This window comes from Malaclemys terrapin, chromosome 2 (genome assembly GCF_027887155.1).
Source record: "Malaclemys terrapin pileata isolate rMalTer1 chromosome 2, rMalTer1.hap1, whole genome shotgun sequence".
In the NCBI taxonomy this organism is placed as follows: domain Eukaryota; kingdom Metazoa; phylum Chordata; order Testudines; family Emydidae; genus Malaclemys; species Malaclemys terrapin.
This window is the reverse complement of record NC_071506.1, coordinates 43,361,579-43,373,684: the sequence shown is the minus strand read 5'-3', so window position 1 is coordinate 43,373,684 and position 12,106 is coordinate 43,361,579. Positions and strand designations below refer to the sequence as shown.

Here is a 12,106-nt window from a genome sequence, read left to right as displayed (position 1 = left end):
GGTCACCAAATAAAATGAATAAGCAACAGGTTTTAAACAAACAAAAGGAAGTATTTCTTCACTCAATGCAGTCAATCTGTGGCACTCCTTGCCAGAATATGTTATGAAGACCAAGACTATAACAGGGTTCAAAAAAGAACTAGATAAATTCACGGAAGATAGGTCCATCAGGGTCACTGGCTACTAGCCAGGATGGCAGGGATGGTGTGCCTTGCCTCTGTTTGCCAAAAGGTGGGAATGGGCGACAGGGGATGGATCACTTGATGATTACCTGTTCTGTTCATTCCCTCTGGGGCACCTGGCATTGGCCACTGTCGGAAAACAGGCTACTGGGCTAAATGGACCCTTGATCTGACCAGTATGGCCGTTCTTATGGTCTGCCTCTTTCTGCCACACTCATCCATTCTCTAAATTAACTGGCAGTCTTTTGTATTTTTTTCTCCCTCACACCACATTGTGTTTTTCTAAGCTTGAAGTTCCCCTGTGGTGCAGGGGAGGTGAGGAGTCGCACGGCCACCAGACCACCCTTTCTTCCCATGTGCAGCTCCCCGTGATTCCTAAGAGAAAGAACCTGCCTTGAACTGTTTCTGGCCCCTCTCGCTGTCCGTAGCCGGGACTGTTCTTTACTCGGCGGGGGGCTTGGAGGCTGCTGGGAGCTGAGTAGCCATGGCGACGGCGGGGCGCTATGGCGCCGCTGCTCTGCTCCTGGTGCTCAGCGTGCGGCTCTCGGCTGGGCAGAGCTTCTCCCTGCCTCTGCGCCAGCCGCAGGACTGCGGCGATGCCCGTTACTTCGATATCTCCAGCCTGGCGTGCGGCCAGTGCGGGCCCCACCAGGGGCGGGGCGCCTGGGGTGAGCGCGAGCGAGGGGCCCATCCGCGACGCGGGCCGAGGGAGTCCTGTCTCCTAGCAGGCGGGGTGGGGTGTGTGAGAAGCCTAACCTGCCCCCATCCCCCTCCGACTAGGCACTGGGGGGGTGAACCCCCATCTCGGCGGGGGAGCTGGTCTGAGAGGCTCCGCTCGTCACGGGGTGGCAGAGCCCCTGGGCTGAGGGGGCTGCGTCATGTTACGGTCCGCCCCGCCTGCGGGCTGCGTTCACAAAGTACCCTTTAAAGCCGTGTTTGTGGTAGCCCCTAGGAGCTGAGCAGTGCGTCACCCTAATCAGGGGCGGACGGGGGCGTTGTTCAACCTTTGGCTCTTACAACACTGAAGCGTTTGTTTCAATTCATCTTTTGCATGTCAGAAACCGGGATGTTCGCTCTTTGCACATGAACTACCTGCGAAATGGTGACATGTCTCCAGTGATCAAACATGGTTAGTGGGGTAGTGATGCTGCCAGGGGAAAGTGGTGATCTAGAGCATTTTGTCCTAAGACTTTTGTTTTTCAGAATAGCATAGGTGGGTTGAATTTGCAGTACATTCACCATCGTGGGGCAACAACTTCACCTTGTGGGAACTTTGCAATACAAGTTTCTCATTTCTGCAGTGTTTAGTTGGTTTGTGGTTTTGGGTTTGTTTTTAAGAATAGGATTAAACCTGAAATGAAGGTCTTATTTTTATTGACTAGTTCTACTACAATAATACAGCTGAGGAAGAAATTCAGTCTCCTCGGACTGTGTGAATCTTGGACAGATATGAAGCAGAGAAAGAGGAAGGTTAAAAAATATATGGTTTGAGCATTGGCCTGCTAAACCCAGGGTTGTGAGTTCAATCCTTGAGGGGGCCACTTGGGGATCTGGGGCAAAATCAGTACTTGGTCCTGCTAGTGAAGGCAGGGGGTTGGACTCGATGACCTTTCAAGGTCCCTTCCAGTTCTAGGAGATGGGATATCTCCATTAGTTATTATTAATTATTATTATATCATTTTGACCAGTTGAATGTCATTCTGATGTGATCAGCTTTTTCATTTCATGTAACAATTATCCCAAGCTGCAGCCTAGAAATGAGAGAACAAAGTTTGTTCTGGCTAGTCTACACTGGCAATGCTGTGCTTTAATGTGGCTTGTGTGGTTGCTGCACAGTGCTGGGAGAGAGCTTTCCCAGCGCTGGTAAAAACCCACCTCCACGAGGGGCATAGCTACCAGCACTGGGAGCCCGGTCTATACTGGCACTACAGCACTGTGTAGTCGCGCTGCGAGAGCTCTCTCGCAGCGCTGCAAGTACTCCACCTCTCCGAGGGGAATAGCTTGCAGTGCTGTGAGTGAGCGTGCAGCGCTGCAGGCGCTGATTACACTGGCGCTTTACAGCGCTGCACTCGCTGCGCTCAGGGGGGGTGTTTTTTCACACCCCTGAGCGCAGCAAGTGCAGTGCTGTGAATTGCCAGTGTAGCCAAGGCCTAACACTGCTGCTACTCTGAAACTTGATTAAATACTCTTTCCACAATATGTGATTGATATACGATGATTATAAGTATTTCTGGGTCTTTGACAATTCTGGGTCTTTGACAAAATTGTACATTTCTGCAAACATTTACTTGATCAGATAGGTTCAGTACAGTAAAACCTCAAAGATATGAACACCAGAGTTACTGACTAAATCAATGGTCCCCAACATGGTGCCCGCGGGCACCATGGCGTCTAAGTGCACCCGTGTACTGGCCGGCGGACAAGCATCCGCTGAAATGCCACTGAGAAGCAACGTCATCCAGAGGCGTCGCCGCCGAAAATCAGCAGCATTTCGGCAGCGACGCCTCTGGATGACGCTGCTTCTCGGCAGCATTTTGGCGGCGACATGTATTGACATTGCCACTTCTCGGTGGCATTTCGGTGGATGCTTGTCCTCCGGCCACGGTCCTCGGTGGCGCCAGACGAAAAAGGTTGGGGGCCACTGGACTAAATGGTCAACTGGACACCATGGGAAACCAGAAGTAACCAATCAGGCAGCAGCAGAGACTTAAAGAAAAAAAGCAAATACTCTACTGTGCCTGTATCTTAAAGGTAGGCACATCTGGGCTGCCTGTCCCCCACTACCGGGCAGCCACTTACAGGTGGGAGGTGGTGAATGCTGTTTTTCCCTCTCCTTCCCCCCTGGGCAGGAGGAGGACGACAAGCTTGCAAGCTCAGAGCCTGGGAAGAAAACTTCCTGAGCTGCTACTGAAACCTGACCTGGAGTGTAAGCTGCTGGAGATGGAGCCTGAGCTTTGGAGGAGCAGCTCAGTTTTAAAAGACCACAGCTTGCACCATGCACCCACTGACACTGCGGTGCCCCAGGGTGCCTCACTCATCACCCTTGCATCTGGGGGCTAAAACCAGCTACCTGTCCCCACCCCCACTCACTGGGCAGCCACTGCAGGGCTGTGAGCCCCTGCTCTGAGCAGCATCCAATAAAGGCTTGTTCAGATTTACGAACATTTCAGCGTTATGAACAACCTCCATTCCCAAGGTGTTCGTAACTCTGAGGTTCTACTGTTGAATAGCCTGAAATGAACTACAAGGGCAGTGCAATAACTAGTTCAAAATTATGAAACAGATTGGAAGCTGAAAAAGCAGGAAAGCTTATTTTCCTCTTCGAATCTATATATAAAAACTAGGTGTGAGAAAGGCAAGATCTACTACAGTAGAACCTCAGAGTTATGAACACCAGAGTTATGAACTGACCAGTCAACCACCCACCTCATTTGGAACTGGAAATATGCAAACAGGCAGCAGGAGAGAGACAGAGAAGCAAATACAGTACAGTATTGTGTTAAATGTAAACTACTAAACAAAGGAAAGCAGTATTTTTCTTCTGCATAGTAAAGTTTCAAAACTGTATTAAGTCAATGTTCAGTTGTAAACTTTTGAAAGAACCATTGGTTTCAGAGAACCATAACATTTTGTTCAGAGTTACGAACAACCTCCATTCCTGAGGTGTTTGTAACTCAGCAGATCGCATAATACAGTGGAACTCAGAGAGCATTTAGAATAGCTTCTGTTTTAAAATGTGTGTGTGTGTGTGATATATATATAAATTTATATATATAAAATAAAATTTAAAAACATGCTGTTGATACACGAGTATTGTATATTCATGTAAAGAAGGGAATAATAGTGATATGAAAAAGTTCTGAGAATTTTTTTAAATGGCATTGTCAAATTGAGTATTGACATAGCTCAATATTTTACATATTTAATTTTATATCAGCTTTTGTTTTGTAATAGAAATAGCAAAAAATGTAAACAATTAGTGGCCCATTCCTGTGTGGCATGGTGTGCCCTCAACTTTCACAGCTGAAACCAGTGGAAGTTGAAAGCACTGCACACTTCACAGCATCAAGCCCGTGGAATAGTATTTGAGGATAGGTTATTTTACTATTCATGTTTGAATAAAGGAAAAAATATATTTTAAAAGTATTAAATTTAAAATAGCTTACAAAATAACTTTGACGCTCTTTGCACACAAAAAAGACAGTTGTTTTCCTTGGCTATCTTTAATCTTTCAGAGTTATTCTGCTTTTGAAGGGTAAAAACTGAACTCTAACATGAACATTCTAAAAGGAGTGTTTTTACTGCAGTTCTTATTCAAACATTGTACTTGTTTAAGCAGGAAATTGAGAGTCTTCATTTAAGAGCTGCAGCCATTGCTCTAAAATAGAGTTGGGTTTTTTATTTGTATAAATTGGGGTGTAAAATAAAACATTTACTTTTTAGGTATTTCATGTGTATGTCTACCAGGATTCAAGATGGTTTCTAATAATGGTGGGCCTTCTGTTATTTGTGAAAAATGCCCAGAGAATATGGTAGGTATAAACTTTACATGTTGTGATGTGATGATACATTTTTGCAGTTTTACAGGTCTTCATGTTTCAATTAAAAAAAATTACAAAATTTATTTAATTTTGTTTGGAAAATTTTAAACTTTGTTTTAACAGCAGTATTTTTTATTTAGAACTATTCAAAATTTGTATTCCGGTATAGGTAAGAGTGCCATATTTATGAAACTTGTAATTCATCTTACAACAGTTTTAGCTGTCTATGACAAATGTGGGGAGCTTCCTTTGAATGTAAGATGAGAACATTGTTTTTAATTTTTGTGGGAAAAGTTGACTTTTTTTTTAATGTTTAAAGGCTGTAAATTTTATGTTTGCAAAAGTGAGCCATTGCCAAGAAATGTTCAATGAGGCTAGAATAAGGATACTGAAATAAACAGTAATACTGAATGTAAATAAGTCGATAGGCAAGTGTAAATCTGCCTAGAATAACTGTTTGGTTTGCTCATTCTCTCAACCAAATACTTTTCTAATCAAACAAGTTGTAGAACAACAGGTTGCTGAAAAGCTGACCAATTTAAGCATGATTTAAGAAAAAATAGACGTATAAAATGTCATGAGTGAGCAAACAACTTACGGGTATTCTAAATATTGGTTTAATCTCTTATTTATGTTATAGTCTTATCTTTATGGCTATGTCTACACTGCACTTTCATCAGTATGCATCCGAAGAAGTGGGCTGTAGTCCACGAAAGCTTATGCTCTAATAAATTTGTTAGTCTCTAAGGTGCCACAAGTACTCCTGTTCTTCTTTTTTCATCAGTAAAACTTTTGTTGGTCAGGGGTTTGAAAAACAAAACAACCCCCCCCCGACCGACAAAAGTTTTACAGACAAAAAGCCTCCTTGTGGACAGTGCGAGACGCTCTGCCGACAACAAAGTTACCATCCCTTGTGGGGTGGAGGATGGGGGTATCTTTTCGGCAGGAGAGCAGTGTGAAAGTGAAATGAATTATATTAAAGAAATATAATGAATTAAATAATGCTGTATGTACCTTTAAGTAGAAATGAGAAATGCTGCAAGCCAGGGGGCAGGAAAGCAGATATTAACTGCTTAATGAATTGCCCCACTTAAGGGCAATTGGTGAAGCATTAGCCTTAGATCGATAAGAGTTAATAAGGAAGCAGGATATGCATATTGTGCCCTATGCAAATTTTACAACTTTGCTCTCTCTGTCCCTTTGTTTAGTTCGCACCCTTTTATCTGTATAAATAAGACTGTTTGAATCTTGCATGGAGGCTCACATTATCTGAATGTATTAGCAGAGCGCTGTGCTAATAAAACAGAGTGGTCTAACAAACTATGAGTCCTGAGTCTGACTTTGACAGCAGCTACACTGTATACCTTACAGCGGCAGGGTAAGGTGTGCCGTGTAGAAATAGCCATGAGTCACTTAGGCTCTCTCTATACACAAAGACTACTCCTTTATGAAGTCCCTAGGCTCAGTTGTTTTTTTTTTGCTTCTTTTTTCTTGTTTATTTTTTAGTATTTGGTCGGAAGCCTATGGGGGGGAGGGTTGTGGTATTGCCACCCTTCCTTCTGTGCTGCCTTCAGAGCTGTGCAGCTGGAGAACGATGGCTGCTGGCCAGGAGCTCAGCTCTGAAAGCAGAGCCACTGCCAGCAGCAGCGCAGAAGTAAGGGTGGCATGGGGTATGATGCCATCCTTACTTCTGTGCTGCTGCATGCAGAGCTGGGCCTTCAGTCAGCAGCCGCCACTCTCCAGCCGCCCAGTTCTGAAGGCAGCAGCCCAGAAGAAAGAGGTATGGTATTGCCAACCTTACTTCTGCGCCGCTGCTGGCAGGGTGCTGCCCTCAGAACTGGGCGCCTGGCTAACAGCTGCCGCTCTCCTGCCAGCAGCAGTGCAGAAATAAGGGTAGCAGTACTGCAACCCCCTGTACAATAACCTTGAGACACCCCCCCCCTCCCAATTCCTTTTTGGGTCAGGACCCCAACAATTATACCATTGTGAAATTTCACATTTAAATAGCTGAAATTTATTATTTTTAAAGTCCAGTGACCCTGAAATTGACCAAAATGGACCATGAATTTGGTAAGGCCCTACCTATAATCACTTCTGCATTGGTGATAACCATAGCATTCTTTTTGTTGTTGTTGTTAGATGTTGTTACTCCATTTCTATTGTAAAACAAGCACTTTTAAACACTTTATTTCCAAGATGGCATAAATGGATTTCAACTAATGCTTTTGAAGAACAAACTAAGTAAAAACTCCTCTTGTACTCTAACTAGGTACTGTATTGTGACCCCAAACCTCTGAAAAGATCAGTCGGATCCTTAAGTCTGAATGGAGCCCCATTGAATATATTGATGGTTCTCCTTGCTAAGGTCTTTAGTATGTTCTTCAGACAGCTTTGTGAATGTTATGCATGTTAGAATACATGAATAATTTCTATTTTAAATAATGTATTTCAGTTCTAGAGGACTTCTATAAAGGATTTTACAAATATTTTAAACTTTATTTAGAGTGGTGTTACTGAAGATGGGTGGAATTGTATTACTTGTCCTAAAGGCTTAACTACAGAAGGAAAATGTAAATGCGCCATTAATGAAATTTTAGGTAAGTAATCTATACACAATATGAAATGTTGTTCTTAAACATCTGAGTTTATCAAAACAGCATTGTGTATTACCACAGCAAGCCAGAGTTATCAAAGTATTGATGTTTACAGTTCTAATGTAAAAAAAAAAAATATTCATCTTGTTTTTTAAACCCATCTCCCCTAAAAAACCCCACAAACCCATAGCAGACAAAACAGTGTCCTCTAGCCATTATTCCTTGCATTTGAAAGTAGAAAATAAAACTAAAGACTGATTATTCTTACCGGACCCTTTCTGCCTACCCCTGGCAAGCATAGAATGATCTCTGTATATCCTGATTTTTATAGACCTGCTTGAAGCATAAAAGGCTTCTGTCAATTTGGTGTATTTAAGATCTTGCTCGTTGCTGCAAGGTGGCACAGTTCTGAAAAACCCTTAACAGGAATTATTGTAACTGAATCATATGTCTCCTATTTCAAACCCTTTTGGATGTAGAGAAGCCTGATTATTATTATTTATCTTACACTGAAAATAAGACCAATACAAGATACATTATCCTCGCCTCATAGCTTGCTTTCTGGCTACATACAGGCTCGGGAACTTGCTGTAGAAATGTTTAGTATTGGTTATCCAAAAGAGTTTTGTTCTTTTAAAAACAGAAACCAGGTGTCTTTGTACTAGGTTCATTCTTCCTGATCATTGATTTAAGTCTTAATAATGTGACTGAGGGTGGCTTTAAGATACACCCAACTGTCGTTTAATGTTAGAAAAAGAATACCAGTTTAAGAGCCAGAATACATTTTTAGCTGAAACCTCTCCCTTTAAGCATCATGAGGGTTACAAAATACATTTCTTATCCCCATAGGAAATAGTCTAAAAACTAAGTTTTTAAAAAACAAAAACAAAAAAAAAAAAAGGAAAAAGCTTAAACACCAAAGAGCTTTGGGCGAAAAAAATCTTGCGTTTGTGATATGTTCACATGTGCATCATCTTTGCACAGCATCTATAATTTAGTTCTTTAACACTATTAATCTGTGGTTTTATTAGTTGCTTTAGAAAGCTTAAATTTCGAAATTTAAGCTATTTTATCCCATAAAAATGATTAAATTACTGCTGTTCAAAGAGAATTATTTCTTCCTTCAAAATTTTGCAGTTTAGTTACAAATATCCTGTTTTGAATATAAATTCCTCCTTAACACAAGTGTAGAGAAACTCGCTTCATTTTTGCCCCTGGCTTATAATTAAAACTACTAGGGTGTGTGTATTACTTACACAGGATATTTGTTAATTGTGACTCAGGAGTTTTAGAAAATGCAAACTGATTTTGTATTCATTTCTGAGCCAGATTTTCCTAGATATGTTCTTTAAAAGCATTATTTTTGTAAGCAGCTTTAACACCTATGCGGAATACTCTATAGCATGCTATTGCTCACATTTACATTTTTTTCCCCACTTAGTGGAAAGAGATGTTAATGGCACGTTGTTGAATGAAGCATTGTGTATACACTGTGATGCAAATGAACCATCATTCTCTGCTTCAAATGTTTTGGGAGATAGGTAAGTATTCTTTCTTCTAAATGTATGTATTCAGATCTGCTTTGTATGGATCCTGATGATGATGATGATGTGATTTAAATGGAATGCTCCCTGGGAACAAACTATCTGTTGGATAAAATATGAATACTTCTGGTTAATTGGGGCATTCTCTCTTGCATATACTATAGATGTCCCTATTGCTTTGTGGCAATATAAATAGCAGTAAGACAAGAGGTTTCAACTCATGTTCAAGTCAGCGGGAGTAGAGGTTGCTAAATATCTTGCAGGGCCAGTATCCTAAATTTGCAACTCCAGTCTTTCTTCTGACTGATGGTAGAGTGGGAACAACGTGTTCTCTTATTAATATGTACTGCTTTATTTGTTGCTAATTGAATAATAGTGGAAATGAGCTTGTAAAATTAATTTTTGTCCAGCTCCCATTGAAAACCATGGAAAGCCTCCCACTGACTTCATTGGGATTAGTCTCAGGCCTCTAATAAACATTGTGCTATGAACACAAAAGGGAAAAAAAAGACTCGATACTTGAGCTGAAATGTGATCCCAGGACTTAATCTGAAGTTTTGAACATAAGAATAGCCATACTGGATTAGACTAATGGTCCATCTAGCCCAGTATCCTGTCTTCCAACAGTGACAAGTGCTAGATGCTTCAGAGAGAATGAAGAGAATAGGACAATTGTTAAGTGATCCATCCCCTGTCATCTACTCCCAGCTTCTAACAGTCCCAGATTTAGGAACAACCAGAGCATGGGGTTGTGTTTCTGAACATCTTGGCTAATAGCAGTTGATGGACCGGCAGTGTTGTAGCTGTGTTGGTCCCAGGATATTGGAGAGACATGATGGGGATATCTTTGGTTGGATCAACTTCTGTTGGTGAGAGAGACAAGCTTTCACAGAGCTGAAGGAGAGCTCTGTGCAAGCTTGTCTTTCTCATCAGTAGAAGTTGGTCTCTCTTCTAGGATGAAAAGCCCTAGTCTTTTTTTAATCTCTCCTCATATGCAGTGTGTTCCATAACCCTACCTATTTTTGTTTCCCTTCTCTGTACCTCTTCCAATATATCTTTTTTGAGATGGGTGACCAAATCCGCATGCATTATTCAAGATGTGGGCATACCATGAATTTATATAAGGAGCTGAAGGGTGAAAACACTTTCTGTTTTATTATCTATCCCTTTCCTAATGGTTCCTAACATTGTTAGTTAGTTTTTTTGTTTGTTTTTGTTTTTTGACTGCCACTGCACATTGAGTGGATGTTTTCAGAGAACTATTTACAGCTGACTGCAAGATCTTTCTTGAGTGGTAGCTGCTAATTTAGAACCCATCCATTTTCTATGTATAGTTTAGGATTTTTTTTCTAGTGTGCATTACATGGCACTTACCACCACTGAATTTCATCAGGCATTTTGTTGCCCAGTCACCCAGTTTTGTGAGATCTCTTTATATTTCTTCATGATTGGCTTTGGACTAAACCAATGTTTCTGAAACCATGGGTCGCGACCCAGTACTGGCTCACAGCATGAGCTGCACATTAAAAGTCCCGTCAGCAGTGCTGCCCAGCTAAGGCAGGCTAGTGCCTACCTTCTCCGACACCATGCTGCGCCCTGGAAGCGGCCAGCAGTGAATCTGGCTTCTAGGTGGGGGAGCCACAGGGCTCTCCCCGCTGCCCCCCACCCCGAGCACCAGCTCTGCATTCCCATTGGCCGGAAACTGGCCAATGGGAGCTGTGGTGGAGGGGGCGCGGTGCCTGTGGGCGAGAGTTGTGCAAAGCGGCTTGCGCACCTCCGCCTAGGAGCCGGACCTGTTGCTGGTTGCTTCCTGGGTGCAGCGTGGTCTGTGGTGCCAGGATAGGCGGGAAGTCTGCCTCTGCACCCTAGCTGCACCGCTGACTGGGAGCCACTGGAAGTAAGTCCAGGCCCTAACCCCATGCCCCAATCCCTGCCCCAGCTCTGAGTCCCCCCCAAACCCAGAACCCCTTCCTGCACCCCAACCCCCCCACCCCACCCCAGAGCCTGCACCCCAAGCCCAGAGCCTTGAGCCCCTCCTGCACCCCAACCCCCAGCCTGAGCCCCCCAAACACAGAGCTCCTCCTTCACCCCAAACTCCCCATCCCTGGTCCCTCCCCAGAGCCTGCACCCCCAGCCCAGAGCCCTGACCTCCTCCTGCACCCCAACATGCTGCCTCAGCCCAAGACCCCCTCCACACCCTGAACCCCTAATTCCTAGCTCCACCCCACAGCCCTCACCCCTGAGCCACTCCCAAACCCCTCATCCCCAGCTCCGTTAGGTCGCGGGCATCAATAATTTTCTTCAACTGGGTTCCCAGAAAAAAAAAAAGTTTAGTCCAGTGGTTTTCAACCATCTTGAGTAATTTTGTATTGTCTGCAAATTTTGCCACTGACTGCACTGCTCCTAAAGCAGGGGGAATGTTGGCTGGGCTTGCTGAGGGAAGGCAGCTGTGCTTTATGGCTAGGGTGGGGAAACGAGGTTGGAAACTGCTGCAAAGGATGAACGGTGTTCAGCTTTGCAGTGCTGACTCACCCCCCAGGAATGTCAGGTCTGAAGACTAATAAAGGTGGGCATTGGAAGCCCCTTTTTCCATGCAGCAGAGAAGGCAGCACCCACCCTCCTTCCCCTAGAGATGGCGAATATCTGATTGGGTTAGGACCTGCTGTGGGCATTGTGCTAGCCACTCCTTTTTAAGGGGGTCTGGAAAGGAATTTTTCCTGCACCAGATTGGCTTCGGTGGAATGAATTTTTTTCCATCTTCCCCACAGCGGGTATCAGGGAGGACCTTTTCTGGTAAGAAGAAAAGATGGTAGGCTATATGTCACAACTTATTTTGTAAGTGTGAGGCGGATGTCCAGTGCAGGTACTCCATAGGGAAGGCATCCAGTGAACAGATAAATGGCCTGGCAAAGGACTTAAAAGAACGTGCAGGATAAAGGAACAGAACAGGGGGAGGGGGTTGGGGTCTCCTATGATTAGTACAGCAGGGAGCCAACCACGCTTCCCCCCCACACACACCCCGTTCTTATAGTTTACCTTAAGCATCTTACGAGGAGGGTGGATAGTAAGGTCTGAGCCATGGGTTGGCTGGGGGCACCTGGATGGAAAATGAAGGGGGGCTGATGGAAGCCCTGGGTAATGATATGAAGAAGCATGAATTTGACTGCACTATATGCTTTCTGCTGGGTAGTCCCAGACATCTATATAATAAAGTTGCAGCATGATTAAAATCCATATCAGGTGTC

The 12,106-nt window shown here is 43.7% G+C and overlaps 1 protein-coding gene across 5 annotated transcripts in view; it reads left to right on the top strand.

The window, feature by feature from the left end:
• The first annotated feature begins 416 nt into the window (after positions 1-416).
• Positions 417-12,106, top strand: part of TMEM67 (transmembrane protein 67) — a 63,278-nt gene continuing 51,588 nt past the window's right edge. For 4 of the 5 annotated variants that reach the window (XM_054019180.1, XM_054019179.1, XM_054019178.1 and 1 more), the window contains exons 1-4: positions 417-850; positions 4,626-4,714; positions 7,227-7,320; positions 8,759-8,858. In XM_054019180.1, coding sequence (XP_053875155.1) covers positions 667-850; positions 4,626-4,714; positions 7,227-7,320; positions 8,759-8,858 — 467 coding nt within the window. In that variant the 5' untranslated portion in view covers positions 417-666. Of the gene's footprint in view, positions 851-1,240; positions 1,312-4,625; positions 4,715-7,226; positions 7,321-8,758; positions 8,859-12,106 lie in introns of all 5 variants that reach the window. The other variant, XM_054019181.1, reaches the window with a different exon arrangement.